Here is a 27590-nt window from a genome sequence, read left to right as displayed (position 1 = left end):
TGATTTTCAACGCCTTTATTAAGAAATATCAAAAGTTGATTACAGGTCCATATGCAGTTTTACAAAGTCAAGTGAAGAAGACTGTAGGGATGCCATCAATGTGCATGTCTGAAGACTATGGAAGCTTGTCAAAGGGATAACCCTACAACTCCTGTCACTTTAAAAATGGTCCACAGCAATGCTTTTCCCCCATTTCTACTAGGCTAGGCCATTGCACAATACCTTAAGCTACTTAAAAGAGTTTTAATACGTTATAAATACGTACATATTTGTCCTTCTAGTTTGTTATCATCCTTCCCTGAAAGAGTGGAGCTGTTTATAGGAAGCACAACATTTGAGTCCCATTCACTGCTATTTGTATTACATTTTCACAAAGCCTGCTTTGAAAGCTGGCAAACACTGCAAGTTACATGTTACCATATTACACATGGGAGGACCCATACACATTGTTATTTTTGAATTTAACATTGAACAAAAAAAGGGAGGAATCACTTAACTTGGAAACAACACACCATAGTTAGTCAGTGGAATGGTCAAGAGCAGGACAAGCCTGCCAGTGCCACTGAACTCCAGTCACGAGTGGTCAAAAGTATGACCGAGAACAACTGGATGCAGGAACATCAGCACAAAATACAGATGGGAATATTCTCAGGGGTGGTATATCACCATCTTGTATGTGAGGGATATTGTGTCAGAGGGGAATTACACTTTCAAAATAACCAGGGCTAGTAGGTCATTAGTACCAGATGGGGAACAGCAATGGTGTGGCGTGCCTTGTTTAAGGCCTGCGCTGGTTTATCTAAAAGTAGATTTCTGAAAAGATTGTCCAGCAGCATCAGAAAGAGCCACTTTCAGAGGAAGGACTCCTTGTTCACCCACATCAGACTGCGAGTCTCATTGGGCTTGCATTCATACTCAATGACGGAGAAGGGGCTTCCCCACTGGCAGTGATCCCGCTTGTGGTAATTGTAGAACTTGACTTGCCACACCGTCTCGAAGGTCCCAATGTCTGTGAACTGAGGGAAGAGAAACATGCCTGATAAAAAACCTCATTCTGCCATGAGCAATAGATGAGAGCTAACATCAGTGATGTAGCTCCTGGATAATCAAGCAGACCCGGTCCAGATTCTCTTGGTCTGCAAGGCTCAGAAGCCTTTCCTTTAGTGGTCTAGCTCCCTCCTTTATGATGGAAGATATTTTCCTAAAAAGCTGTCTGTAAACCATTCTTCTCTATAAAATCTGATTCCCATTGCAAACGTGCCACTCACTATCACATTGCTTTTAATAAAAATAACTCCAAAGTTTATCTTGTTTTTCAAGTTTAATTTTTTGAAAACTTAGAATTTTAAAGCTTACTCTAAAATGGCCCCTGCTGGCCAGGTGCAGTGGTTCACGCCTGTAGTCCCAGGCTGAGGCAGGATGCTAGCTTGAAGCCAGGGGTTCCAGAATAGCCTGAACAACAAAGCAAGATTCTGTCTCTAAAACAAACCCCCATGTTCACCCCCCAAATGGTCCCTGCTACAGAAGGGGAATGGCGAAGGGAAGAGAAGGAATAAAGTTTACTGGCTTTTCTCAAAATACAATGGTACAAAACAACCTATCTACAATACATCTACATAAGATATAATTTCCATCATTAGTTTCAATTCCAAAGAAAAATATTTCATTCAAAGTGATAACCAACAATATTTCATTGGAAGTGTTTGTTAGAGGCCCTATTTTAACTATTAAACTTTGAATACTTATAAGTCAGGAGTCCATGCCTACATCTTGGGCTTAGATTATACATTATCCAGAACCATATTTGAGTATCTACTATGTACCTTGCATGTATAAAAATTTGTATAAGGCAGGATTGTTGCTCTTAAGAAGTTTGCATTCTACTTCCAGAAGGTAGGCCCTGTAAATCACTGCACAGAACTCTCCTGAGGTATAAAGTACACATTTCTCTTGCAGCTGAGAAGAGTACATGGAATACCCTGGAGGCCACTGGGCAGATGCTCAAGTGGCCTGTGGGGTAGCCTGACCCTGCTACTGCCTTCTGGAGCTATTTAGGGGATCTGGCATTAAACCGCATGATGCCTGTCGTTATTTTCTCCTCTGACCCTCCCCTGTCATGGGAGGGGACAGGGACTGACTTGGCAGGATTCTTAGACTTGTCTGGAGCCAGAAGACGTGAACAGAGGAAGGCAGTGAGCATTAGGAGTCTTATGCTTCTTGCTGATAGAGGAGGAGGGTGATCAGGTGCTTCCCAGATAGCTTTCCAAGATGCTCTCAAAATTATATCTTGCACCATTGCCTCATCCTGCTAATTTGATCCCAAAACAAGATCTAGGCTTTCCTTTGGGAAATTTGCTTGATTTGAAATAGTGGATGATATACCTCAAGTCCACAGACCTCCCAGGTATGAAAGTGAATTACCTCTTTTTAGAGAGTCATGGCTTAAAGACCTATATAAGCATACAGCAGCTTTATTCACAATAGCCCCAGGTTGGAATTGACCCAAATGTTTATTCACCTGTTGATAGGCAAGTTTTGGTATATTTATAAAATGGCCTTTTGCTGAACAATAAAGGAAGACATGCTGATTCAAGCAGCAACAGTGATGGATCTCAAAGACATGCTAAGCAAAACAATCTAGGCCCCCAAAATACATACTGTATGAATCCATCTACATAGTGACAGAATGTAACCTACACTGACAGGAAACATTTCTGGTTATCTAGGGCCTGGGGTGAGAAGGGGAACTGATGCAAATGTGCAAGAGGGAACTTTTTAGGGGTGATGGAAGCATTCTGTATCTTCATTGGGATGGTGGTTACATGGCTGTACATATATGTTGGTCAAAACTAATTGAACTGTATGCTTAAGATGAGTCCATTTATTACATGTAAACTATACCTCAAAGTTAAGAAAAATAGAAATATCCATTTTTAGTGAGCTATAAGAAAACAGGTATTCTAAATGCTGCTAATGGGAATTGAATTAGCCTTTTGGAAGGATCATTTGTATGAAGTTAAAGGTGTGAGTACATTCAGGCCCAGCAATTCCATTTGTAATTTATCTTAAGAACATCACAAAGTTTAGAGTAGTAAACAATGCAACACTAAAGGTCCATCTTTAAGGCACTATTTGTGGCATATCTATATAATGGAATACTATGTAGTATTTTTAAATGTAAAGTATTTAATACAGTTTTTATTTTATATTGTTACATGAACTAAGCAGAATACCATGAAGAACATGAAGTATTAATTCAGTTAAAATTATACTTGGCTGGGTGCAGCAGCTCACACCTGTAATTCCAGCACTTTGGAAGGCCAAGATGAGAGGATTGCTTGAGACCAGGAGTTTGAGACTAGCCTGGGCAACATAGTGAGACCCTGCCTCTACAAAACATGTTTGAAAACTAGCTGGGTGTGGTGGCACACCCTGTGAGACTGAGATAGGAGGATTGCTTGAGCCCAGGAGTTTGAGGCTGCAGTGAGCTATAATCATGCTATTGCATTCCAGCCTGGGCAATAGAGAAAGACCCTGTCTCAAAAAAAAAAAATGTATATATATATACACTATACACACACACACACACACATATATGTGTGTGTGTGTGTGTGTGTGTCTGTGTGTGTATTTAATGTTAGAAATCCTGATGGACTGTTTTATTTTCTCCTATGTTCTTTTTTTAATTTTTATTATATTTTTGAGATGGAGTCTAGCTCTGTTGCCCAGGGTTGGAGTGCAGCAGCATGATCTCAGCTCACTGTAACCTCTGTTGCCCGGGGTCAAGCAATTCTCCTCCCTCAACCTCCCGAGTAGCTGGGATTACAGGTGTGTGCCACTACGCCTGGCTAATTTCTGTATTTTTTATTTTTATTTTATTTTGAGATGGAGTTTTGCTCTTGTTGCCCAGGCTAGAGTGCAGTGGCACTCACTGCAACCTCCACCTTTCAGTTTCAAGCGATTCTTCTGCCTCAGCCTCCTGAGTAGCTGGGATTACAGGCGCCTGCCACCACGCCTGGCTAATTTTTTTTTGTATTTTTAGTAGAGATGGGGTTTCACCATGTTGGCCAGGCTGGTCTCGAACTCCTGACCTCGTGATCCACCCACCTTGGCCTCCCAAAGTGCTGGCGTGAGTCACCACACCCGGCCCGATTTCTATATTTTTTAGCAGAGACGGGGTTTAACCATTTTTCCCAGGCTGGTCTCGAACTCCTGACCTCAAGTGATCCACCAGCCTCGGGCTCTCAAAGTGCTGGGATTACAGGCATGAACCACTGCACCCAGCAGATTTTCTTCTATATTCTTATTTGTATTTTCAAAATTTAATGATTACTTTACCAGAAAAAAACAAAACTGTATTTCCTAATAGTCATTATCCTTAATATAAAGGACTATATGCATTATTAGTAAGTACTACGAGGAACATTGGAATAAAAAAATGGAATGGTTCATTAAAAACAAAACAAAACAAAAACCATAGGCTGGGCACAGTGGCTCATGCTTGTAATGCCAGCACTTTGGGAGGCCAACATGGCAGTACCACTTGAACCCAGGAGTTTAAGACCAGCTTAGACAGCATGGTGAAACCCTGTTGCTACAAAAAATTAAAAACATTAGCTGGGCATGGGAGTGTGTGTCTGTAGTCCCAGATGCTCAGGAGGCTGAGGTGAAAGGATCGCTTGAGCTCAGGAGGCAGAGGTTGCAGTGAGCTGAGATCTTGCCACTGCATTTTAGCCTGGGCAACAGGGCAAGACCCTGTCTCAAAAAAAAAAAAAAAAAAAGAAAAAAGAAAAAATGACTAACACCTGCAAAAACATTCAAATGTAATTAATAATTAAAGAAATATACACTTTTAAAGAGATGCTATTCCTCTAACAACTTAGTGACAATTTCTGAGTATCAGAAACAATCTAAGCATCCAACATTAGGAAAATATGAAAATGCTGGCATATCTATATGATAAACTTACAGAGCCATTAGGAATTTAGGGTTGTCGATGATTCAAGGAAATACTTAGAACAATGTTAAAAGGAAATGAATTGGAATGGTTTATATACATTATGAGCTCAAATATGTAAAATAAGATGTATGGAAAAAATGAAAATTACCTTCTAAGTAAAGAAATTGAATTTTTCTATCTTTACTCAGATTTTTTCTACAATAAGTGTTACTTTTAAAATCAGAAATTTTTTAAATGGTGAACTGGATTTATCATCTTACAATAATATATACAACCTGAAAGCCCAAGGGATTTTATAAATTCTATTAAAAATATGTACATTCTAATGAAATTATGACTTTGTTCACAATAGGTTAGTGGTGGTATGTATAAACCAAAATCTCATTTTATAATTTACCAAGACTTTTAAAGAGGATTTAGTATTGATTATTTTTGACCAGCACAAGGCATTGCACACTTTAAGTGCAACTGAATTTTACAATTCAATTAACATTTGAATTCCAAATTATAAAAATATTTTGTAATAAAATATACACTGAAATATAAACTTTATACTAAAAATATTTTATAATACTTTTCAAATACCAGCTCATATTTTGAAGGAAGCAGCTTAAAATCATGCTACGTAAGTGAGAGAAACAATACTGAGCTTTTATTTTTTGAAATAAAAGTTGGTTATAAAAATAAAAAGCCCACGAAGCTGATTACAACCACAGACAAGAAAAACGTAAGGCTTATGTCTAAAAAAATTTTAAAGTCTCAATCTAAGAATTCTCAGTAACAAAGGAGACCAAAGTTAAAATCTGCTGATAGCAACAGTCACAGCTAAAGATATATTTAAGTGTTCATATTAAAATTTCATATTTGGTTTATTAATGTTGGCCCTAAGGTCACATTGAAGTAAATGTAACTGCTGGTAACTATGCATATGTCTTCCTCTCCCCGATGCCTTAGCTATTTATACTTCTTATTAGCCATCTTCCTATTCTTTCTTTTGGAGCTCTATTTCCTGGGCCTCTTACTATCTAGCTCAGAATTTCTTCTTGTCTGGCTAGGAACAGATGGGGTCTTGAAAGCTCACATTCTTCTTAAAAAACAGGAACAACTATACAGGCTCTTCACTCCCTCCCCACGCATCTGTCCCTTCTAAGGAGAATCTACCCAGGCAGGCTCCTAGGTGGTACAATTTATGCACAGGTATAATTCTGTATATTTGTATAGCACTCTATTTTATGTGATACTTTCACATACATCATTCCACTTTAATCTTGTGCCTGGTTTTATTATCTCCATTTTACGGACAAAGAAACTAAGACTCAGAGAGGTTAGATGATTTGCCCCCAGTCTAGACTCCAAAGCCAGCAGAACAAGAACCTAGGTCTCCTAATTCCTAGCTAGGAGCTATATCACTGTTCAAAACTGCTGATATAAATGGTTATAGTGGACAGTTTTTTTTTTCTCCCTGAATGAGAAATTACATGAATTGTCACAGGTAGAATGCTTTAGGGCATTGCTATGGACTGAATGTTTATGCCCTCCTCCAACCCCAATTCATATGGTGAAGCCTAAATCCTAACTGTAATGGTATTTGGAGGTAGGGCTTTTGGGAAGTATGAGGGTCATGAGGGTGGAGCCCACATGAATGGGTTCAGTGCCCTCTTAAGGGACATGAGAAAGATGATTTCTTTCTCTGCCATATGAGAATACATCAAGAAAGTATCTATGGACCAAAAAGAGGGTCCTTATCAGACTACTGCCTTGATTTTTGGACTTCCCAGCTTCCAGAACTCTGAGAAATAGATGTTTGTTGTTTCAGCCATCCAATCTATGGTATTTTGTTTTAGCAGCCCCAGCGGAGACAGACACTCTACCTGGACATTTTATTTGCCGTAGTGTCCTTACGAGTTGCAAGCCTGGTCCACTTTTTACTTCACAACTAATGTGGAAGAGAACACATCTGATTCCAAGGAGAGGAGACTCGTCTCTTGTCCTCAATAACAAATGAGGAATCTGAAAAGCTTGTTTTAAACAATTTTGGTGGTCTTACAACCCATTGGCATAGAATCTCCACTGTACTTCTATTCACCATGCCACCTACTTCTACTGCAGACATGAAATTAATCAAGATCACTTAGAAATCCATTGACTTGGGAGGACAGAACAATCTTATTCATAGAAACATGATGTTACTTCATTAGTAAACAAATTCAGTACAAATATGCACCTGTGACTTTTAGTGTGGCGTGACCTATCAATTTCTGCTGAATTTCAAGCCTTTCTATTCCTGAATTGTTTGAGGTTTTATTAGTAAATGTTTCCCATTTCTCTTCACTAAATAGGACTAAAAGTTCTAGGTCTTATAAAGTACATTTGTCTTTATAAGAAACTGTTAAACTTTTCCTAAGTGATTGTGCCCATTTTATATTCTCACTAGCAATGAGAATTTCAATTGCTCTATATCCTCTCCAACACTTGGCATTGCCAGTCCTTTCAATTTTAGCCAGTCTGGTGACTATATAGTGATAAGACAAAGAAAGGAATTAAAGAGGCTGGGTGCAGTGGCTTATGCCAGCAATCCCAGCATTTTGGGAGGCTGAGGCAGGTGGATCACAAGGTCAGGAGTTCAAGACCAGCCTGGCCAAGATGGTGAAACCCCATCTCTACTAAAAATACAAAAGTTAGCCGGGTGTGGTGGTGGGTGCCTGTAATCCCAGCTACTCCGGAGGCTGAGGCAGGAGAATCGCTTGAACCTGGAAGACGGAGGTTGCAGTGAGCTGAGATCACACCATTGCACTCCAGCCTGGGCATCAGAGCAAGACTCTGCCTCAAAAAAAAAAAAAAAAAAAAAAAGAAAAGAAATAGCAGAAATCAATGAATTAGAAAAGAAAGACTACAGAGAAAACAATGAAACTAAAATCTAGTTTTTTTTGAAAATGTCTCTAAAATTGATAAACCCCTAACAAAACTGAGCAAGAAAAAATACGAATATTAGGAATGAAAAAGAGGACATCACCATGGATCCTATAGACCTTAAATTAGGAAAACCTTATACTAATAATTTCAACAAAATGGACAAGTTCTTCCTTGAAAGACACAAACTATGAGTTGACATCTACCTAATGAGGAAATTGAATTTGTAGTTAAAAATCTCTCAGGCCCAAATGGCTGCATTGATAAATTCAGAGATATAAGGGGAAAAAGCCACCAATTCCACATAAATTCTTTCAGACAGCAGACAGTTCTCCAATAATTTTATGAAGCCAATATTGCCCTAATTCCTGACAAAAATATTACAAGAGAAATTATAGACAGATTCCTCACGGGCATATATGTAAAATTTGTTTATAATTTTTATTTCCTTGAAGTATTGGTAAATCAAATCTAGCAATATATACTGAAAATAATATGTCAAAACCAACAGGGATTTATCTTCTGAATTCATGGGTGGTTCAACATTTGAAAATCTACCATATTAACAGAATAAAGGAGAAAAACCATATAATCATATCCATAGATGGAGAAAGAGCACCCTACAGTGCATCATTGATTCTGTTCTCAGCAAAGGAAAGTTTTTCAACTTCATTAAGGGGCATTGACAAAAAACCTATAGCTAACTTTATCCTTAATGGCAAGAGACCGAGTGGTTTCCCTGTCAGATGGGAAACAAGGCAAGAATATGTATTCTTACTGCCCCTATTCAGCATTGCATTTGAGGTCTTAGCCAGTACCTTAAGGCAAGAGGAAGAAAAGGGTGGTGGAGAGAATAAAACGGTCTATCCAGTGAACAACTGTGTCCGCTAAAAATACTAAGCAATCTTAACAAATAGCCAGTAGAATAAGTGAATTTAGCAAGGCTTCAGGATATAATATTAACTTATAAAATTCATATTTCATAAAGAAATACACCAGCCCTGAACAATTATCTTTATTATTTCACCAATTTTACATGAAAGTTGACATTGTATTACTTACCAATAGTGAGACAAAACCATTTTTCATATAATTATTGGCCACTTGTATTTCTTTCATAAATTGCCTATTTATATCTTTTGCTTATTCTTAATTTCCTACATCTTATGATTATCTCTTACTCATTTCTAATAATTTGTTGTATAAAGTCACAGCTTTCACCAAATACTAGACTAGACAGCTGTCACGAGGACCAATTTCTATATATGGAAGGCTATTTCCCTCCACTCACACATACTCAGCCTCATTACCACCTCATATACCTCCCTGCCTTCTTCCTCCAAACTCTCACCAGTCTCCCAGTGAAGAGAGCCAACAAAAGGGATTATGATGATGATTCGTGCAGATAGATTCTCTATCTGGCCTTTCTCCTTGGAGGGACTGATTGGGAATTAGTCACACTGCTCTGTGAAATGGGGTTTGAGAGGCATAAAGTTGGGTATCACTTTATTAGCTCCCAGTACCAGGGCCTCTAGAATTATCTGAAGATCATTGCCATTAATCTAAGTCAGATGGCATTTGACTATTTCCTGACTTCAGTGGCCACTCACAGCTTCAGCAGGCAGTAAAGGGCTGTGAAATGTCATTGACAGTAGCTGCAGTGTCACTATGGGCAGTGGCAAATCAAAGCAACACAGTTTAGGAGATTATAAATGTTACCAATGATTTTTTCACCAGTTCACTTTGAAGTGTGATATCAGAAAAGAACAGTAACATTTCCCCCAAATAGCCAGTTATCCCAGAATCATGTATTCAGTGATTTGAAATTTTTTTTTTTTTTTTTTTTTGAGACAGAGTCTCGCTGTTGCCCAGGCTGGAGCGCAGTGGCGAGATCTCAGCTCACCGCAGGCTCCGCCCCCCGGGGTTCACGCCATTCTCCTGTCTCAGCCTCCCGAGTAGCTGGGACTACAGGCGCCTGCTACTCGCCCAGCTAATTTTTTGTATTTTTAGTAGAGACGGGGTTTCACTGTGTTAGCCAGGATGGTCTCGATCTCCTGACCTCGTGATCTGCCCGCCTCGGCCTCCCAAAGTGCTGGGATTACAGGTGTGAGCCACCGCGCCCGGCCGAAAAACATTTTAAACTACTTGATATCAACTTTGGACTCTTAAGCAAGACTCAAAAGACAATAATAGCTAGGATATGTCATCAGAGTTGAAAGGAAATATTAACTTAAAGCAGAACTGCAAATACTAAAATTGCCAGAATTTTAATGAGGTCTTAGAGGGCCAATAAGCCTTTCACTTAAAATATCCTGAGCACTGGGTAAGTGTGGAGGAGGTCATCATAAATGAGACTCTTCCTTCTATTCCAAGTACTCAGAGGGCAGAGAGGAGACCTCCCCAACTCCTCTCTGGAGCTGACCTGGCTTGGGGAGACCTGAGCTGTAATTTCCTGTTCACCTCCTCATGCTACTACTGCTCCCTCTGGGCCTCTGGTCTTAGCAGGTTGGATTCACGCTTCTTTTGCTCTAGATGTAAACAGAACACTAGGAAAGAAGATTAATTCAAACAGTTTCAAAAACACTCGATTCAAAACTTCTTCCTATTTGGATCTGTAAAGTGAGAATTTCTATATCTTTTTGAATAGCTGAAGCACAGGGTCTTCTTTTGTTTTAATGTGAAAATGATTCAGACTTAGTCATTAAAACAAAGATATTATTACTTACCATAATTCTTATTTGCCTGTCCAGGCATCCATTAACAGGTTGGAGAGTCCAGGCGCAGTTGCTCACGCCTGTAATCCCAGGACTTTGGGAAGCCAAGGCAGGTAGATCACCTGAGGTCAGGAGTTCGAGACCAGCTTGGCAAACATGGTGAAACCCTGTCTCTACTAAAAATACAAAAAATTAGCTGGGTATGATGGTGCATGCCTGTAATTCCAGCTACTTGTAGGCTGAGGCATGATAATTGCTTGAACCTGGGAGCAGAGGCTGCAGTGAGCCAAGATCACACCACTGCACTCCAGACTGGGCGACAGAGCGAGACTGTCTCAAAACAAACAAAAAAGCCAGCCAGGTGGAGGGGGTGCATGCCTGTAATCCCAGCACTTTGGGAGGCTGAGGCGGGCAGATAACCTGAGGTCAGGAGTTCAAGACCAGCCTGTCCACCATGGTGAAAACCCCATCTCTACTAAAAAAAAAAAAATACAAAAATTAGATGGGTGTGGTGGTGGGTGCCTGTAATCCCAGCTACTCAGGAGGCTGAGGCAGGGAGAATTGCTTGAACCTGGGAGGTGGAGTTTGCAGTGAGCCAAGATCATGCCACTGCACTCTGGTCTGGGTGACAGAGTGAGTCTCCATCCCAAAAAAAAAAAAAAAAAAAAAAAAGTTGGAGAGCCTTAGCTTAGTTACTAGATGATTTGAGGGTATGTTTTAAGAAAAAGGTCTGCGGTCCCTAACTGTAACTCGTGAATCCAGCAGTAAAGGCTAGGTTTCTATATGTGAATTTTCACATCTAGAAGCAGCAGCTGATTGACAGTTGATTGTTCCCCACCATGATCACATAGGTTTTGGTTTGAGCACTGGTCATCTGTTCGTATCTTATTTTTTCTTTATTTTTTTTTTTGAGACGGAGTCTCGCTCTGTCGCCCAGGCTGGAGTGCAGTGGCACGATCTCGGCTCACTGCAAGCTCTGCCTCCCGGGTTCACGCCATTCTCCTGCCTCAGCCTCCCGAGTAGCTGGGACTACAGGTGTGTTTGTATCTTATTTCTAATAGGCTGATAATAAAGAAAATGATTGAAAATATAGGTTTTCTGATAAGGTCACCAGCTCCTGTATTAAGTTCAAATTTTTTATTCTAGTCTTGAAGCTTTCAGATAGCCAACACAATCCAATGACATTTTAAAGTCACCAACACTTCAAACTTATGTATTAAAAAATATAGACACTGGGCCAGGTGCGGCGGCTCATGCCTATAATCCCACCACTTTGGGAAGCCGAGGGTGGTGGGTCACCTGAGGTTCGGAGTTTGAGACCAGCCTGACAAACAAGGAGAAACCCTGTTTCTACTAAAAAATACAAAATCAGCCGGGCATGGTGGCGCATGCCTGTAATCCCAGCTACTTGGGAGGCTGAGGCAGGAGAATTGCTTGAATCCGGGAGGCAGAGGTTGCGGTGAGCCAAGATTGCGCCATTGTACTCCAGCCTGGGCAACAAGAGTGAAACTCCATCTCAAAAAATATATATATATAATATATATATATGTGTGTGTGTATATATATAAAACATATATAATATATATTTAATATATATTTAAATATATATAGACACCACATTCTCATGGACAATTGTGAAAACTTGACATGTCCAGGTAAATCCAATCAATTAAGTAGCAAGTCCCTGGATTATTCAGAGTTCGTCAAGGGAAATGTCATCAGTATGGGTGCCTAAGAAAAGTCAGAAATGTCAGAATTAAAACTGGAAGTAGGCCGGGCGCAGTGGCTCACGCCTGTAATCCCAGCACTTTGGGAGGCCAAGGCAGGCGGATCACGAGGTCAGGAGATCGAGACCATCCTGGCTAACATGGTGAAACTCCGTCTCTACTAAAAATACAAAAGAATTAGCTGGGCGTGGTGGCGAGCGCCTGTAGTCCCATCTCCTTGGGAGGCTGAGGCAGGAGAATGGCATGAACCCAGAAGGTGGAGCTTGCAGTGAGCCGAGATCGCGCCACTGCACTCCAGCCTGGGCGTCAGAGAAAGACTCTGTCAAAAAAAAAAAAAAAAAAAACACGCACACACACCTGGAAGTAAAGAAGGTATTAAGGCTGGGCATAGTAGCTCATGCCTGCCATCCCAGCACTTTGGGAGGCCGAGACAGGAGAATCACTCGAGGCCAGGAGTTCAAGAGCAGACTGAGCAACATAGCAAGACCTTGTCTCTACTAAATATAAAAAAGTTTTGCTGGGTATGGTGGTGCGTGCCTCTGGTCCCAGCTACTTGAGAGGCTGAGGTGGGAGGATCACTTGCCAGAGGTCAAGGCTGTAGTGAGCTAGAATCATGCCACTTCATTGCAGCCTGGGCAGCAGAGACCCCACCTCTACAAAAAAAAAAAAAAAAAAATTAGCTGGGTGTGGGTGGTACGCAGTGGTAGTCCCAGCTACTCAGCAGGCTGAGGTGGGAGAATCGCTTGAGTCTGGGAGGTCAAGGCTGCAGTGAGCTATGATCACACTGCTGCACTCCAACCTGGGTAACAGTGCGATAACAGCCTGGTAATAGTGAGATCCTATCTCAAAAGAAAAAGAAAAAAAAGAGTATCAGGATGCTATTTACCTCTAATTAACTGTGTGATCCTAGACATATCTGAACTTGGTGGGCCTGAGTTTTCAATGAAAAGTGTATTCCACTATCTAATCTCTAAAGCCACTTTTAGCTCTAACATGGTATAAAGATGACAAATGGCAGCCGGGCACAGTGGCTCACGCCAGTAATCCCAGCACTTTGGGAGGCTGAGGTGGGAGGATCACCTGAGGTCAGGAGTTTGAGACCAGCCTGGCCAACATGGTGAAACCCCATCTCTACTAAAAATACAAAACTTAGCTGGGCGTGGTGGCGGGTGCCTGTAATCCCAGCTACTCGGGAGGCTGAGGCAGGAGAATTGCTTGAACCTGGGAAGAGGAGGTTGCAGTGAGCCGAGATTGCACCATTGCACCACAGCACGGGTGACAGAGCAAGACTCCATCTCAAAAAAAAAAAAAAAAAAAAAGATTACAAGCTTACCCTTAAGGGTGTTGCATTAGTTATTTTTTGAAGAAAGTCAGATTCTCGAATACTGTCATTTACAATCACACCAAACAGGACAGAAGGCCATTCAAGTCCCTGTAGAATTCCTTTTGGTTGGGCACAGAGGGGAAGGCTAGGAATGTGTCCCAGCATCTTAGATGATTTGCATGATTTTAAAAAGTGAAATAAGATTCATAAATTTGAGCAAATTTTTAAGGTGGCAGTAATCCTTACATTTTGATTCAGTTGACTTTCAGATCCCCTTCACATATACATATTTTACAGTTGCAATTATTTAACATTAAATGTTATACAATTGTATATCTTGTCTAACTACATATCATTGTTACTATTTTGTCAAAATGTTATACAATTGTGTATATTGTCAAACTATTCATTGCTACAATTTTGTCAAAATGTTATACAATTGTATATATTGTCTGACTACATATTGTTGCAATTTTGTCAAAATGTTATACGATTGTATATATTGTCTAACTACATATTGTTACAATTTTGTCCTTGTTTGTTGAGGCAGGATCACTCTGTGGCCCAGACTGGAGTATAGCGGTTTGATCACAGCTTACTGCAGCCTTGAATGCCTGGGCTAGAGTAACCCTCCCACCTCAGTCTCTAGAGTAGCTGAGACTACAGGCATATGTCACCACGCCTGGCTCATTTTTTATTTTTTATTTTGTAGAAATAGGATTTTGCTATATTGCTCAGGCTAGTCTTGAACTCCTGCCCACATGCGATCCTCTTGCCTTGTCCTCCCAAAGTGCTGGAATTATAGGTGTGAGTCACTGTGCCTGGCCTCATTGTTCCAATTTTAATGATGACATAGGACTCTATCATGATGTATCATGACAATTAGACTACTCCTCAGATATTAGATACGTCAGCTGCCCTCTAACAAAAAGTGCTTTAATAAATAATTTTGTATATATGTCTACTTTAATAGGAGTGGAATTATTTGTTCAAAAGAAATGAATCTTTATGGCTGTTCCCACATATGGCCATTTTGGTCCTTTTAAAGTATACAAACTATTTTATAATGTTAACAGCAAATAAAGCATTGTTTAGAAAAATGATATCATTGGGCCAGGTGTGGTGGCTTACCCCTGTAATCCCAGCACTTTAGGAGGCCGAGGTGAGAGGACTGCTTGAGCCCAGGAGTTTGAGATGAGCCTGGGCAACATAGTGAGACTCCATCTCCACAAGAAATTTAAAAATTGGCTTGCCGTGGTGGCATGTGGCTGTAGTCCCAGCTATTCAGGAGTCTGAGGCAGGAAGGTCTCTTGAGCCCACGAGTTTGAGGTTACAATGAGCTATGATCATGCCACTGCACTCTAGCCTGGGTTACAGAGTGAGACTCTGTCTCTCAAAAAAAAAAAAAAAAAAAAAAAGGATGTCATTGGGAATTACTTTTAAAAAATAGATTTCCTAGTTTACTTTTCATTACCATTTACAAGAATGCACATTTCTACATTTTAATTTAGTTTCTTCTTCTGGAAAATGTTTTGTCAATATTTCTGTTGAAGATTGGTATTTTTAAAATATCACAGACTCTTAAAGAAGTGTCATATTTCTATTGTTTTATTCTCACTTTATACTGTGTAGAGACATAATTTCTTATTTTTATTATTTCTATTTGAAAATCAAGTTAATTTTTCTACTCTATTTTGATTTTTCCATAATTTTAGATTTTATAATTTAATTTTCCCACCTTATTTAACCTTAATTTATATATTTATACCTATATCATTTTACAAAGAATTTAAGAAGGTGTTTAGCATTTTATATAAAATGAAAAAACACACATAATGATGGTCTGAAATATAAGCATATTAAACATAATGCTTGGTTTGAGCTTAGATTTGATGCTGGGCTGTCTGGTTGCTGGTGCAAAAATTAAAAAAACACAGATTGTCAATTATCAGTGATTTTAAAGTTTTTGTAGAACTTTTTTTTTCTACCCAATAAGGTAGCACATGACTAGATGAACAAGAGAGATGCCTGCCCTCTCCCCACCCCTTTCAGTGAGAGCACTGAAATATCTCAGGTGGACCCAGACTTCAGAAAACAGGCTGAAAAAGAAGGGGTTAAATCATCTCATCATTAGAACGGAGAGAAATATTCTCAGTTTCCCAGAAGAAAAAAAAGTTAAAAAGCCTTTCTAACTCTAATTTGTAACAAAACAAAACAAAAATAAAAATGAAAACACTCCACATGAAACATTTAGGGCATTTAGCTGTGAGCTGTTTTTACACACAGCTATTTCTTACAGCAAACTTTCATAACTTTCGAAAGCCCAGTGTCAATGTGCAACTCAGTTAAAGTGCTTCTAAACTTGTTTAAGGGTGTTGTTTTTGATGGTTTAACTGGTCTATCAGTAGCATTTAATATATGCTACTGAAAACACATTTTAAAATTCTGTAGAAATGGATGTTTTCCTCAGAAAAACATAATAGTCACTCAATAAAACCCCCAAAAGGCAAAAGTTATGGGCTAAATTGAGAGTTCAAGACATTCCTTCTAAATATCTTTATTTTTGGTCCTGACTTTTATGGGAAAATTTCTGTCAGACTTTCAAGTAACAGTTAAGTCCTATGGTATGTAAATTGTTTCAGAGCATAAACTATAAAAAATGTTCCTAATTCACTTCGCAAAGCTATTAACCCTAATACCAAAATTTAAGACTGCAAAGGCCTTCTAATTGTTCTTTGCTTTTCTGTCTCCCCTTCTAATCTAAGCACTGGCACTAGAGTGTTTTTAAGGTGCCTGTCTTATCACATTACCAGAAAGGGGTACTACTCAACCCCTTGAAAGCCTAGCAGGAGAAAATGACAGCCCTATCTGTTGGAAGCAGCAGAAGACAGCATCAGGACTGGCAGAGAAGCTGGAAATAACCTAGAAAAATCCTGGAAGAAAGAGATCTGCAGAAGGAATAGAACCCCAAATCTGACTATAAACTCTGCTGTAATCCCTAGCTAACTGCATATGAAGGACAGTGGGACAGGGACACCCTACAGGGGCCATTGAAAAAGCAGACAAACCAGCAAAAAGTCAATCCTTGAAAGATAAAGTTGTGCTAAGATTAACAGCTGCTTTATATTTACGTATGTATGTGTGTATGTATGTATGTATTTTGAGTATATTCCCTAACCTCAGAAGTAGGTGTCAGAGTAAAGAGTTTTGGATTGGCCAGGCACGGTGGCTCACTCCTGTAATCCCAGCACTTTGGGAGGCCAAGGCAGGTGGATCACTTCAGGTCAGGAGTTTGAGACCAGTGTGGCCAACATGGTGAAACCCTGTCTCTAATAAAAATACAAAAATTAGCCAGGCGTGGTGGCACATGCCTGCAGTCCCAGCTACTCTGGCGGCTGAGGCAGGATAATCGCTTGAACCTGGGAGGTGGAGGCTGCAGTGAGCTGAGATCGCGCCACTGCATTCCAGCCTGGGCGACAAAAGTGAAACTCCATCTCAAATAAGACAAAACAGTTTTGGATTGACAGACCAGCTGTAGAAATAGGGGAATCTCAGGGTGGGTATATCCAAAAATCTCAGTATAAGCTGTCCAGTTCCTTGGCTGACTGCTAAGCTCCATGGGCACAAAAGGAGACCAGGCTAGAAAAGCAGCAACTGGAAATTATAAAAATTGAGCAAAGAGATCAGCTACTGCATACTGCTGGAAGATAGAACTTGAAGTTTGAGTGCAGGAATGTTTACTGCCAGCTAGAATACAAAAAACCAGTAATACCCAAAAGAATAAAGCAGAAACTAGAGTTGGTAATAAACTATCCACAATGTTAAGTTTGTAGCCAAAAATTACCAGACATGTAATGAAACATAAAAGTGTGACCCATATTCAAGAAAAAAAAGTCAGGCTATAATAATTTACTCTAACTAGAGCCAGGTGTTGGGTTTATTAAATACTTCAAACCAGCAATTACAAATGTGCTCAGATAAATTAAGGAAAACATGGTCTCAATTAGCCAACATAAGGAATCTTGAGAAACTGAAACTATAAAAAAGACAAATGAAAATTCTAGAGCTAAAAAATATTATAGAATTTAGAAGATAAGCACAAGACTAGAAATAGAATCAGTGAACTTAAGGATACATCAGTAGAAATGATCTAATCTGAAGATCCATTAAAAAAAGAAAGAAAATTGAACATGTCCTCAAAGACTTATGGGATAATACCAAGCTTTTCAACATATGTTTAGATGGGGTCCTACAAAGAAAGGAGAGAATGAAGTATTAAAAAGTATTTAACAAAACAATGGTTAATAATACTCCAATTTTGGTGAAAACATTAACCTCTAGATTCAAGAAATTCAATGATCCCCAACGGGGAAAAAAACCAGTTAAGATGCATCATAACCAAACTACTGACAAGCAGAACTCTATGAAGGGATCATTTTACTGTATATGTATTATACTTAAAATTAAAATATTTCAAAGCAAACAAGGGAAGGGAATAAATATAGGATTAGAAAACAATGAAGTAGAAAAACAGAGTGAAGCATGTGAAAAAAAAAAAAGCTAGGATATTGAAAAGGCCAATAAAACTGAAATCTCTAGCTAGACTAATCAGAGGGGAAAAAAATAAAAATTTTGAATATCAAGAGTGAAAGAGTAGGTCGGGCGCGGCGGCTCATGCCTGTAATCTGAGTCCTTTGAGAGGGCAAGGCGGGTGGATCACGTGAGGTCAGGAGTTTGAGACCAGCCTGGCCAACATGGCAAAAGCCCGTCTCTACTAAAAATACAAAAAATTAGCCGGGTGTGGTGGTGCACACCTGTAATGCCAGCTACTTGGAAGGCTGAGACAGGAGAATCGCTTGAATCTGGGAGGCAGAGATTGCAGTAAGCCGAGATTGTGCCACTGCACTCCAGCCTGGGAGACAGAGTGAGACTCCATCTCCAGAAAAAAAAAAAAAAGAAAAAAAGGATCAAAGAGTAAAAGAGTAGATATTATTAGAGATCCTAAGACATTGAAGAATGGCGGAGATTATAAACAACTTTATGGCAATAAAGTTGACAATTTAATTGAAATAAATGACTTCAAAGATAAATTACAAAAACTCAGGAAATAAAACCTGAATAGCCCAATATCTATTAAGGAAATTGAATTTGTAATAAAAAATATTCAAATAAAGTATAATCTATGCCTTCATTGGTGAATTCTATCTGACATTAAGAAAAATATCATTTCTATATAAACTCTTCCAGAAAATAAAAGAATGAACACTTTCCAAATTATTTTATGTAGCCAGCATTACTCTGATACACAAAACTAGACAAAAACATTATAAGAAAACCGTAGACCAATATCCCCCCAGAACAAAGATGTCAAAAATCCTTAACAAAATATTAATGAATCAAATCCACTTATACATACCAAGAATAAACCATGACCAGTGGTATTTAACCTGGGAATTCGAGGTTATTTTAACATTGAAAAAGCAATGTAATCTACCATAAACAGAATAAAACACCTTATGATCATTTCAAAAGATACAGAAAAACTATTTCAAAACATGTCATAATATGTTCATGATAAAAAATACTCAGTAAACCAGGAGTAGAACTTCCTTAACCTGATAAAAAGATTTACAATAAAGAACCTTACAGCTACTATACTTTGTATTGAAAAACAGAATGCTTTCTCCCTCAGACTGAAGGACAAGAATGTCTACTCTCACCATTTCTATTTAGCAGCATACTGCTAAGGTCCTAGCCATTGCAATTAGGCCATAAATAAAAGGAATACAAATTGGAAACTATTTACAGATGAAATGATAGCATATTTAGAAAATGCTAGGGATCCTCCAAAAACAGCTATTAGGATTAGTGAGATTAGCTAAGTCTCAGGATTCAACACCAGTATACAAAAAATCGATTTTATTTCCATATACCAGCAAAGATTCCATTTATAGAATTCAAAAAATGAAATAATAAATTTAACAAAATATGTATAAAGTCTGTAGAGGAAATACTGTAATATATTGTGGAGAAAATTAAAGATGACCTAAGAGATATTTCATGTTCATGGTATAGAAAACTCTATATTAAGATGTCAAATATCTTTAAGTTGACCTACAGATTTAATGGAAACTCTATATCCCAATTTTTGGAGGAATTGACAAGCTCATTCTAAAATCTATATAAAACACAAAGGACCTAGAATAAACAAAATAACTTTGAATAAACAAAGCTGGAAGATTTATGCTACCTGTTTTAAGGACTACAATATAGATCAAACAACATTGTTTTGGGTCTTCTATGCCTTTGGCATTTCCAAATTAAAAAGACATGCACTGAGTATGTAAAGCAACTAGAATTCTCATACACTGCTGGTGGATATACAAAATGCTACAACAGTCTGGATATTTCTTACATAGATAAACACGTACTTACCATGTGATTTAGCAATTGTCCTCTTAGGTATTTACTCAAGAGAAATGAAAATGTGTTCACACTGAGACTTATACTCAAATGTTCACAGCAGCTTTACTCATAATAGCAAAAGCTGAAAACAACCCAGATGTCCATTTATTGGTAAAGGGAGAAATTATGGTACATCCACACAATATAATGTACTACTCAGCAATAAAATGAATCAACTACTGATATGTGCAACATAGGTGAATCTCAACATTACACTAAGTGAAAGAAGTCAAACAGCACTGTTCTATTTACATGAAATTCTTTTTTTTTTTTTTTTTTGAGACGGAGTCTCGCGCTGTCGCTCGGACTGGAGTGCAGTGACGCGATCTCGGCTCACTGCAAGCTCCGCCTCCCGGGTTCATGCCATTCTCCTGCCTCAGCCTCCCGAGTAGCTGCGACCACAGGCGCCCGCCACCACGGCCTGCTAATTTTTTTGTATTTTTAGTAGAGACGGGTTTCACCATATTAGCCAGGATGGCCTCGATCTCCTGACCTCGTGATCCGCCCGCCTCGGCCTCCCAAAGTGCTGGGATTACAGGCGTGAGCCACTGTGCCCGGCCAACATGAAATTCTTAGTTAAAACTAACATATTGAGACAGCAAGCTCAGGATAGGTTAGGTTGGGAGGAATTAACTGCAAATAATTTTCAGGGTAATAGAAGTGTTCTGTATCTTTATTGGGGTGGTGATTATATAGTAGAATCTACTTGTCAAAACCTATGTAACTGTAAAGTTGGTGCATTTTATGTTAATCATATCTCAAAGTTGATTTCAAAAATTTCAATGAATTCCTATAGTCATTAGGATAAATCTAGTGGCAAAAAGGTTCTATATCATCTAACCCCTACTTACCTCTCTGGTTTTATCTTGTACTGTCTTTGCCTCACTCTCTGCCAGCCATGTTGGGCTTCTCATCCATTAGAACACATATGCTGTCTCCAGCTGTTGACTTTTGCAACTACTCTTTCCTCAAATGCTCTTTCTTTCCCCAGCTCTTATTCATCCTTCATTTTTTCCTCAAGAAAACCATCCCGCAAATCTTGGATTAGGATAAGACCCTTGGTATATACTCTAACAGCATTACTTTTTTGCTATACATTTCATATTAGCAATTATTTGCCTTATTATTGATAATCATGTATAAAGTATGTTTCCACCCTTGAGATCAGAAGTTCTATGAAACCCGGGTTATCTATTTTGTTCACCACTCTTCCCCCGAGTCCCTGATATACAGGAAATCCTCAAATATTTGCTGATAAAGCAAGCAAATTTAAAAAATCTAAAAATTCTAAATAAAAGAGTCTATAGAATTTAGCAATATATTAATAATACATGTTTAAGTAGGGCTTATTGTAAGAAATACAGTTCAGTATTTGGAAGTGTATTACTTCACGTAATTCATCAAATATATCAAATAAGATAAATTATCTCCAACTACTGCTACTAGCTGTAATTGACTGCTAGTAGCCGTCAACATTATTCTAGAAACATTAGACAATGCAATATGACCAGGAAAAAAAAAGACAGTTATATTGAGATTCTGACCATCTATATGAAAAACCCAAGATGATTAGCTGAAAAATTTTAGCAAGCTAGTTCAGTAAGGTGGTCAGTTACAAAGTATATGAATACATATTATGAAAACAGTGTATTTAAAACAATAGAGTATTGGTGTAACAATAGACAGATCAATGGAATAGATTAGGGAGTACAGGAGGAGATAAAATTTTTGCAATATAAGAAATGTCTATGAAACTGACCTTTGGAGAAGCATAGATTATTTAAATAATTGTATTAGGACATTGTGGGCAAATACTTTCCAATATAAAAGTATGATCTGAAATAGTATCTAAATCTGTAATTCATCTAAAATTTAACAAATGAGACAATAAGAGTTCAGATGAAAATACACAAATGCCACTGTGTATATGTCTATATGTAATTAATTAATCTGGGAGTCAAGAAGACTTTCTAAGCTGAATCTTAACTGCAAAATAATAAAGGAAAAAGGCTAAGATGTTTGACTACAAAATTTATAGTTTATATTGTAAACAAAGTAAAAATTCAAATATTAAATGAACACTCAAGATGTGATAAAAATGATGATTTTAAATTTATAAAGATTTTTCAAAAAATCAATAAGATACACTTAAGCAGAAAAATGGGTGAAAACTATGAACATATAACCCATGAAGCAAATACAAATAGTAAATGAACATGTCAGGATTTCAAATTAACAGTAAGTAAAAATTAAACTGTTTCAATCAGATTAAAAATATGTAAACATGACAAACTATACCTAGTGCAGAGAGAAATGGATACTTAAATACAGATGATAGGAGTGTAAATTGCCTAGCTTTTCTGGAGGTAAGACAGTCTTATAAGATGCCTTAACATGCACATTTCTTCTAGGAATCAAGAAAACATTAGACAATTTTACAGTACTCAGTGATTTGTAATGTGGTTTTCTTTATAATACCGAAAACCAAAAATAATCAGCAATAAGTGGCTGAGGATAATTTGATACATTCATAAAGTGCAATACCCATACAGACTTTAAAATGACATTCCATATATATGGGCATATATTTGACATCGAAAGATGTATACAAGTAGAAAAAAAGTATATATATGGAATGATACTCAAATATATATATTTAGTGACAGGGTCTTACTCTTGTCACCCAGGCTGGGGTGCAGTGGTGTGATCATAGCTCACTGTAGCCTCAACCTCCTGGATTCAAGTGATCCTCCTGCCTCAGCCTCCCAAGTTGCTGGCACTACAGGTGTGGTATCACCACACCTGGTTAATTAAAAAAATTTTTTTAGAGATAGGGTCCCACTATGTTGCCCAGGCTCACACATATATATTCAAAGACATAGAAACAACTTTCTAAGAACATTTATTGACGTGTTAACAATACTTCTCTCTTGCAGGAATTATACATTTCCCTCATTTTTGTATTTTTCTGTGTTGAAGGTTCTTTGACAGAACAGAGCACTTTGTAAAAATAATTCAAACACCGGATGCAACGGGATGAGCTGCTAGATTATTTCCTTATGTGACTGTTGTGGTTTTTAAAAGTATATTAGGGACTGGGAACACTTTAAGGTTCCAAAGGTTAGACAGGCATTTCTCAAAGTGCATTCCCACACCATCCTCTTCAGGATCTGGTATGCTTGCTAAGAGTTTCTCTGTCCCCACCCTAGCTCTACTGAGCTAAGATCACTGGAGAGGGAACCTAGGACTGGAATTTTAAACAAACTCCCAAGGAGATTCTCATGCATACCAACATTTGAGAACCCTTGTGATACTTCCTATAAAGCTAGAGGGCAGACAGTTGAAGGTTGTTCTTGCAGAGGGAAAAGGCTGCCCAGTTTGCAAGCAGCAGTTTAGGTGAACCTTCCTTTTCCTGTGCTTTAGCAAGCTTGCTTCCTCACCTATTTATTATGTTTGCACATATAGTTAAATCTATGTCTTGACTCTATCCTTTCTACCAATTTGTTTTTTCTTACTTGGGGCCATATTACCAGGGTATATCATTTTATTATATATGATATCTGATAGGATTACCAGATATTATATATAATAGGTATATTATATATAATACATATATTATATATAATAGGTATATTATATATAATACATATATTATATATAATAGGTATATTATATATTATACATATATTATATATAATAGGTATATTATATATTATACATATATTATATATAATAGGTATATTATATATTATACATATATTATATATAATAGGTATATATTATACATATATTATATATAATAGGTATATATTATACATATATTATATATAATAGGTATATTATATATTATACATATATTATATATAATAGGTATATTATATATAATACATATATTATATATAATAGGTATATTATATATAATACATATATTATATATAATAGGTATATTATATATAATACATATATTATATATAATAGGTATATTATATATAATACATATATTATATATAATAGGTATATTATATATAATACATATATTATATATAATATAGGTGTATATATATTTTACATTATATAGGTGTATATATAATAGGTGTATATTATATATAATAGGTGTATTATAGGATATTATATATAAGAGGTGTATTATTTCCCATGACACTTTTTTTGGCTCCTCCATTTAGCTTTAAGTAGCAAAGTGTCATTCAAGTCAGCTTTCTCTTAACCAGAAAATTGTGGCCTACTTGGAATCAGAAACTTTTCACGGCCAATTATCTAAACCAGTTCTGATGTAGACTAAACTGGGAAAATGGCAATATAGGTACTGTTTCTTCCAGAACCATCTGCTTCTACTTATGATGTCTTTTCAGCATCTACAGGGTCAGTCTGTCATGCAAAAGAGCATTAATTAAGTAGTTCTCTCTCCAGCAGATACTTGAAGGAAATCCACAACTCAATTTCCACAGTAATTGGCTCCCAACACACCTTTTCGTAGAGAGAGATAGTGATTGTTTTCTTTTCTGTGGTTTCCATTTTCCATGGCACCACACTCCTATACCCCCAAGCAGGCCTTACCGGCATGGTGATCTGGATGGGTTGCCGTTCTCCACTCTTGGTTGGGGTCACACCTTCTGTGTCATATGTACCCGTATAAACAACTCTGTCCCCATCAGGCTCTTTAGACTTCAGTTCCAGTGGGACAAGCACACCGCCAATGGAAATATTCCTGCAATAGACTTGAGTTGACCACATATGGTTGAAATTAGCCTAGGCACCCTGTCCTGTTTTGGACCAAAACTCTAGGCAGGAAACTTACAGGGTTTCGCTAAGGGGGGCATTGTGGTGTGGGAGAAAGTTCTGCAAGTTCAGGAGGCAGTGCTTCTCCTATTTATGAATTAAAAACCTACCTATCCCCAGCCCCAGACATTAGGATTCAGTTGGCCTGGGATGTAGTTTGGACACTGGTACATTTATTTTAAGGTTATCTAGGTGATCTTAATATGCGGGTAGGATTGAGAACACTGAACTCGTCCTCTAATATTTTTTTCTCCTGTTTCAACAATCAGGGGTCCTATGATTTGGAGTAACTCAAGCCTTCCACACCATCAGAAATTCTCACTGGCATCATTCTTTTGTGTTAGGATAATGGTTCCCAAAGCCAAGTCCCTGGACCAGCAGTATCAGCATCACCTACAGACCTTAGAAAACAAATTCTTAGGCCCTACCATAGACTAAACTGGAAACTCTAGGGAGAGCTCCAGCATCTGTGTTTTAACAAGCCCTCCAGGTGATTCTGATGTATACTCAGGTTTGAGAACCACAGGGTTAGAGTTGAGAAATCCTTGACAGCATTAAAATGTAACCAGAAAAAATAGTTTTATTCCTAACAAATTAACTTTTAGATTAGTTTGAACACTAGAGGAATACTCTGGAAAAAAAAAAAGGAATATATTAACACATAACTCCGGGGATAAGGTTGGCAGGAAAGAAGGGAAAGGAAAAGCCTGGATTATATCCAGGTGCACAGAACACTGGGAAATGTGAGAATAAACGGCGGATGGAGGTGTGGGGGATGCTGACAAATAGATGAACCAGGAGTACCAGAAACCATCCAGATTTGATTCTAGGTCCTTGCACCTTGGAAGGCTAATACCAGTTTATTGAATTAAAACGTAAGCTATAAGTAGTATCTGATGAATTCAAAGTCCTTCCACCCCCGCAATAATGCCCACCATGTAGTAGATACAATAAATGCTGGTTTAATTTCTCTCTGCAGACTAGACTTTGGTAGGTAGAAGCTTAGGTAGAAGCGAGAGGTAAAGGGCTCCACCCGCAGTTCTTCCCTGTAGGCTACTGCATGCTCCCACACACTTTCCCGCCAGAGGTCTACTGGGTGCAACATCCAGCGGTCGCTGGGAAGAAATCGTCCCTGCCATGGATAAACCAAAAAACATCCTCTTTCTGTGAGGATGTTGCTAATCCCAGGCACCATGTGCAGCCTGAACAGACAACTCAGGAGAAAAAGAAAAGCATACGGCATGGAAAACCGTGAAACTAGGCCAGAGAAGGGGCGGCCGCTCTCTTACTAGTGTCTGTTGCTCCACCCCAGGGTCCCAGCCACGGAATGGCGAAGGGAGTGGGGAGCATCCCTCAGGGAGCCCCAGTAACCACCCCTCCCCTGCCTTTCCACCTCATTCCTCCTTTCTGCCTCCTTCAGCCTTGCGGGTAGACCCAGTGGGCCGCCTGGACCGCGCGCAGGAGGGCTGGGACTGCGGTGGGTGAACCCTGTGGACCTCTCCTATCTGCTCCACCGCGACCGCCTGCGGTTCTGCGCCCAAGGCTGGACAGAAGGCAGGAGAAATTTATAAGAAACAAACAAGCAAAAACCCTGGCTTCTTGTCACTAATTTTAAAGAACCCACTGAGGTCACTGCGATGGGTGGAGGGAAGCGAGAATGGAGGAATACAAGCCAAAGGGAAGGAAGGGGACGAAGGCGGACAGGGAGTGACCTCTTCCTCCAACCCCCGAGCCCGCTGGGAGCGGCGCGAGGCCAGAGGCCCCTGAGAAGCTCGGGCTGTCCTGGGGGCCTCAGTCCTCCGCCTGTACCCATGGGGGACCCTGCTGCCACCAGGCGCCCCGCACTCACTCGACCTGCAGCGTGCTGGGCTTAATCTTCACCTCAACCTTGTAGGAGGAGCCGGTGAGCAGCTTGATGGTGCGGTTCTGGCCGAAGCGCTGCCCGTCCACCTTGTAAAAGACCGGGCCGTCATTGGGCTGGATGCGCAGCGCGATGGAGAGGCGCACGAGGCCCGGCAGGTCCCCCATGTCTGGGCGAGGGTCTGGCGCGGCGGCTCCGGGGGGCGGAGGACAGCGCGGGCTGCGGCCGAGTGGCTGGAGCGCGAGGGGCGGAGAGGAAGCGCGGGGAGGGTGAGGGAGGTGGTGGAGCTGAGGCTGCCGCTAGGAACTCGCGCCGTCGCCGCCGTCCGCCCGGGCTTTTGAGGAGCAGCTCCTTAGGCTGTGGCCCCCCTCCCCACTCGGCGAGGAAGCGGGCCCAAGAGACTGCTCCAAGGCCGCGCGCTTCCCCATCCCCCGCTCCACTGCGGCGCCCTCCATGCACCCGAAGGCTCGCTCTGGCCCGCAGGCCGCCGCGCAGATCCGCGCAGCTGGGGGCGAGGGAGTTAATCCTGTTTACGCACCACAATCCCCCTCAGCTGGGGAAGCGGACATTTAGGCTCCTCCTAGAACAGCCCCAGGCAGGAGGACGAGAGGTTTGGGAGGCACTGGGGAAGGCGCTGGAGTTAAGCGACCACTATGCCAAGGAGCGAGACTCCCGGAATCTGGATACCGCCTCGGCCAACTAAGTGAGGTGGACACTGCTGCTCGCGGATCCGGCGCCAGCCAGACGGGAGGAGGCTGAGGGGGGGAAAGGGAGGCGGGAAGCGGGGACAGGAAACCGCTAGCCGGTGATTTAAATTTCAGGAAATATGAGT

General features: G+C 39.5%; 1 protein-coding gene across 3 annotated transcripts; it reads right to left on the bottom strand.

Annotated features, from left to right (window-relative positions):
• On the bottom strand, positions 1–27590 carry CNRIP1 (cannabinoid receptor interacting protein 1). Of its 3 annotated transcripts, XM_054548124.2 has the most exons (4): positions 27297–27524; positions 26747–26991; positions 24676–24826; positions 1–1016 (listed from the first exon to the last, which is right to left on the bottom strand). In XM_054548124.2, the coding sequence occupies exons 2-4, from the start codon at positions 26923–26925 to the stop codon at positions 852–854; spliced, it is 495 nt and encodes a 164-aa protein (XP_054404099.1). In that variant the 5' UTR covers positions 26926–26991; positions 27297–27524; the 3' UTR covers positions 1–851. The 3 variants fall into 3 exon arrangements, with proteins under 3 accessions (XP_054404099.1, XP_024098553.1, XP_054404100.1); XM_024242785.3 differs by having other exon boundaries at positions 26747–27590; XM_054548125.2 differs by lacking the exon at positions 27297–27524 and having other exon boundaries at positions 26779–26870.

Source organism: Pongo abelii, chromosome 12, assembly GCF_028885655.2.
Source record: "Pongo abelii isolate AG06213 chromosome 12, NHGRI_mPonAbe1-v2.0_pri, whole genome shotgun sequence".
In the NCBI taxonomy this organism is placed as follows: Eukaryota; Metazoa; Chordata; class Mammalia; order Primates; family Hominidae; genus Pongo; species Pongo abelii.
This window is presented reverse-complemented; position numbering and strand designations above follow the sequence as displayed.

Bases quoted from the DNA above. Each gene is read 5' to 3' on its own strand.
- CNRIP1 (XM_024242785.3), bottom strand. From the start codon at position 26,925: ATGGGGGACCTGCCGGGCCTCGTGCGCCTCTCCATCGCGCTGCGCATC. The intron at 24,827-26,746 runs GTGAGTGCGGGG...AGTCTATTGCAG, and splicing joins CCCAGCACGCTGCAGGTCGA to GAATATTTCCATTGGCGGTG. The intron at 1,017-24,675 runs GTAAGGCCTGCT...CTCTTCCCTCAG, and splicing joins CCATCCAGATCACCATGCCG to TTCACAGACATTGGGACCTT.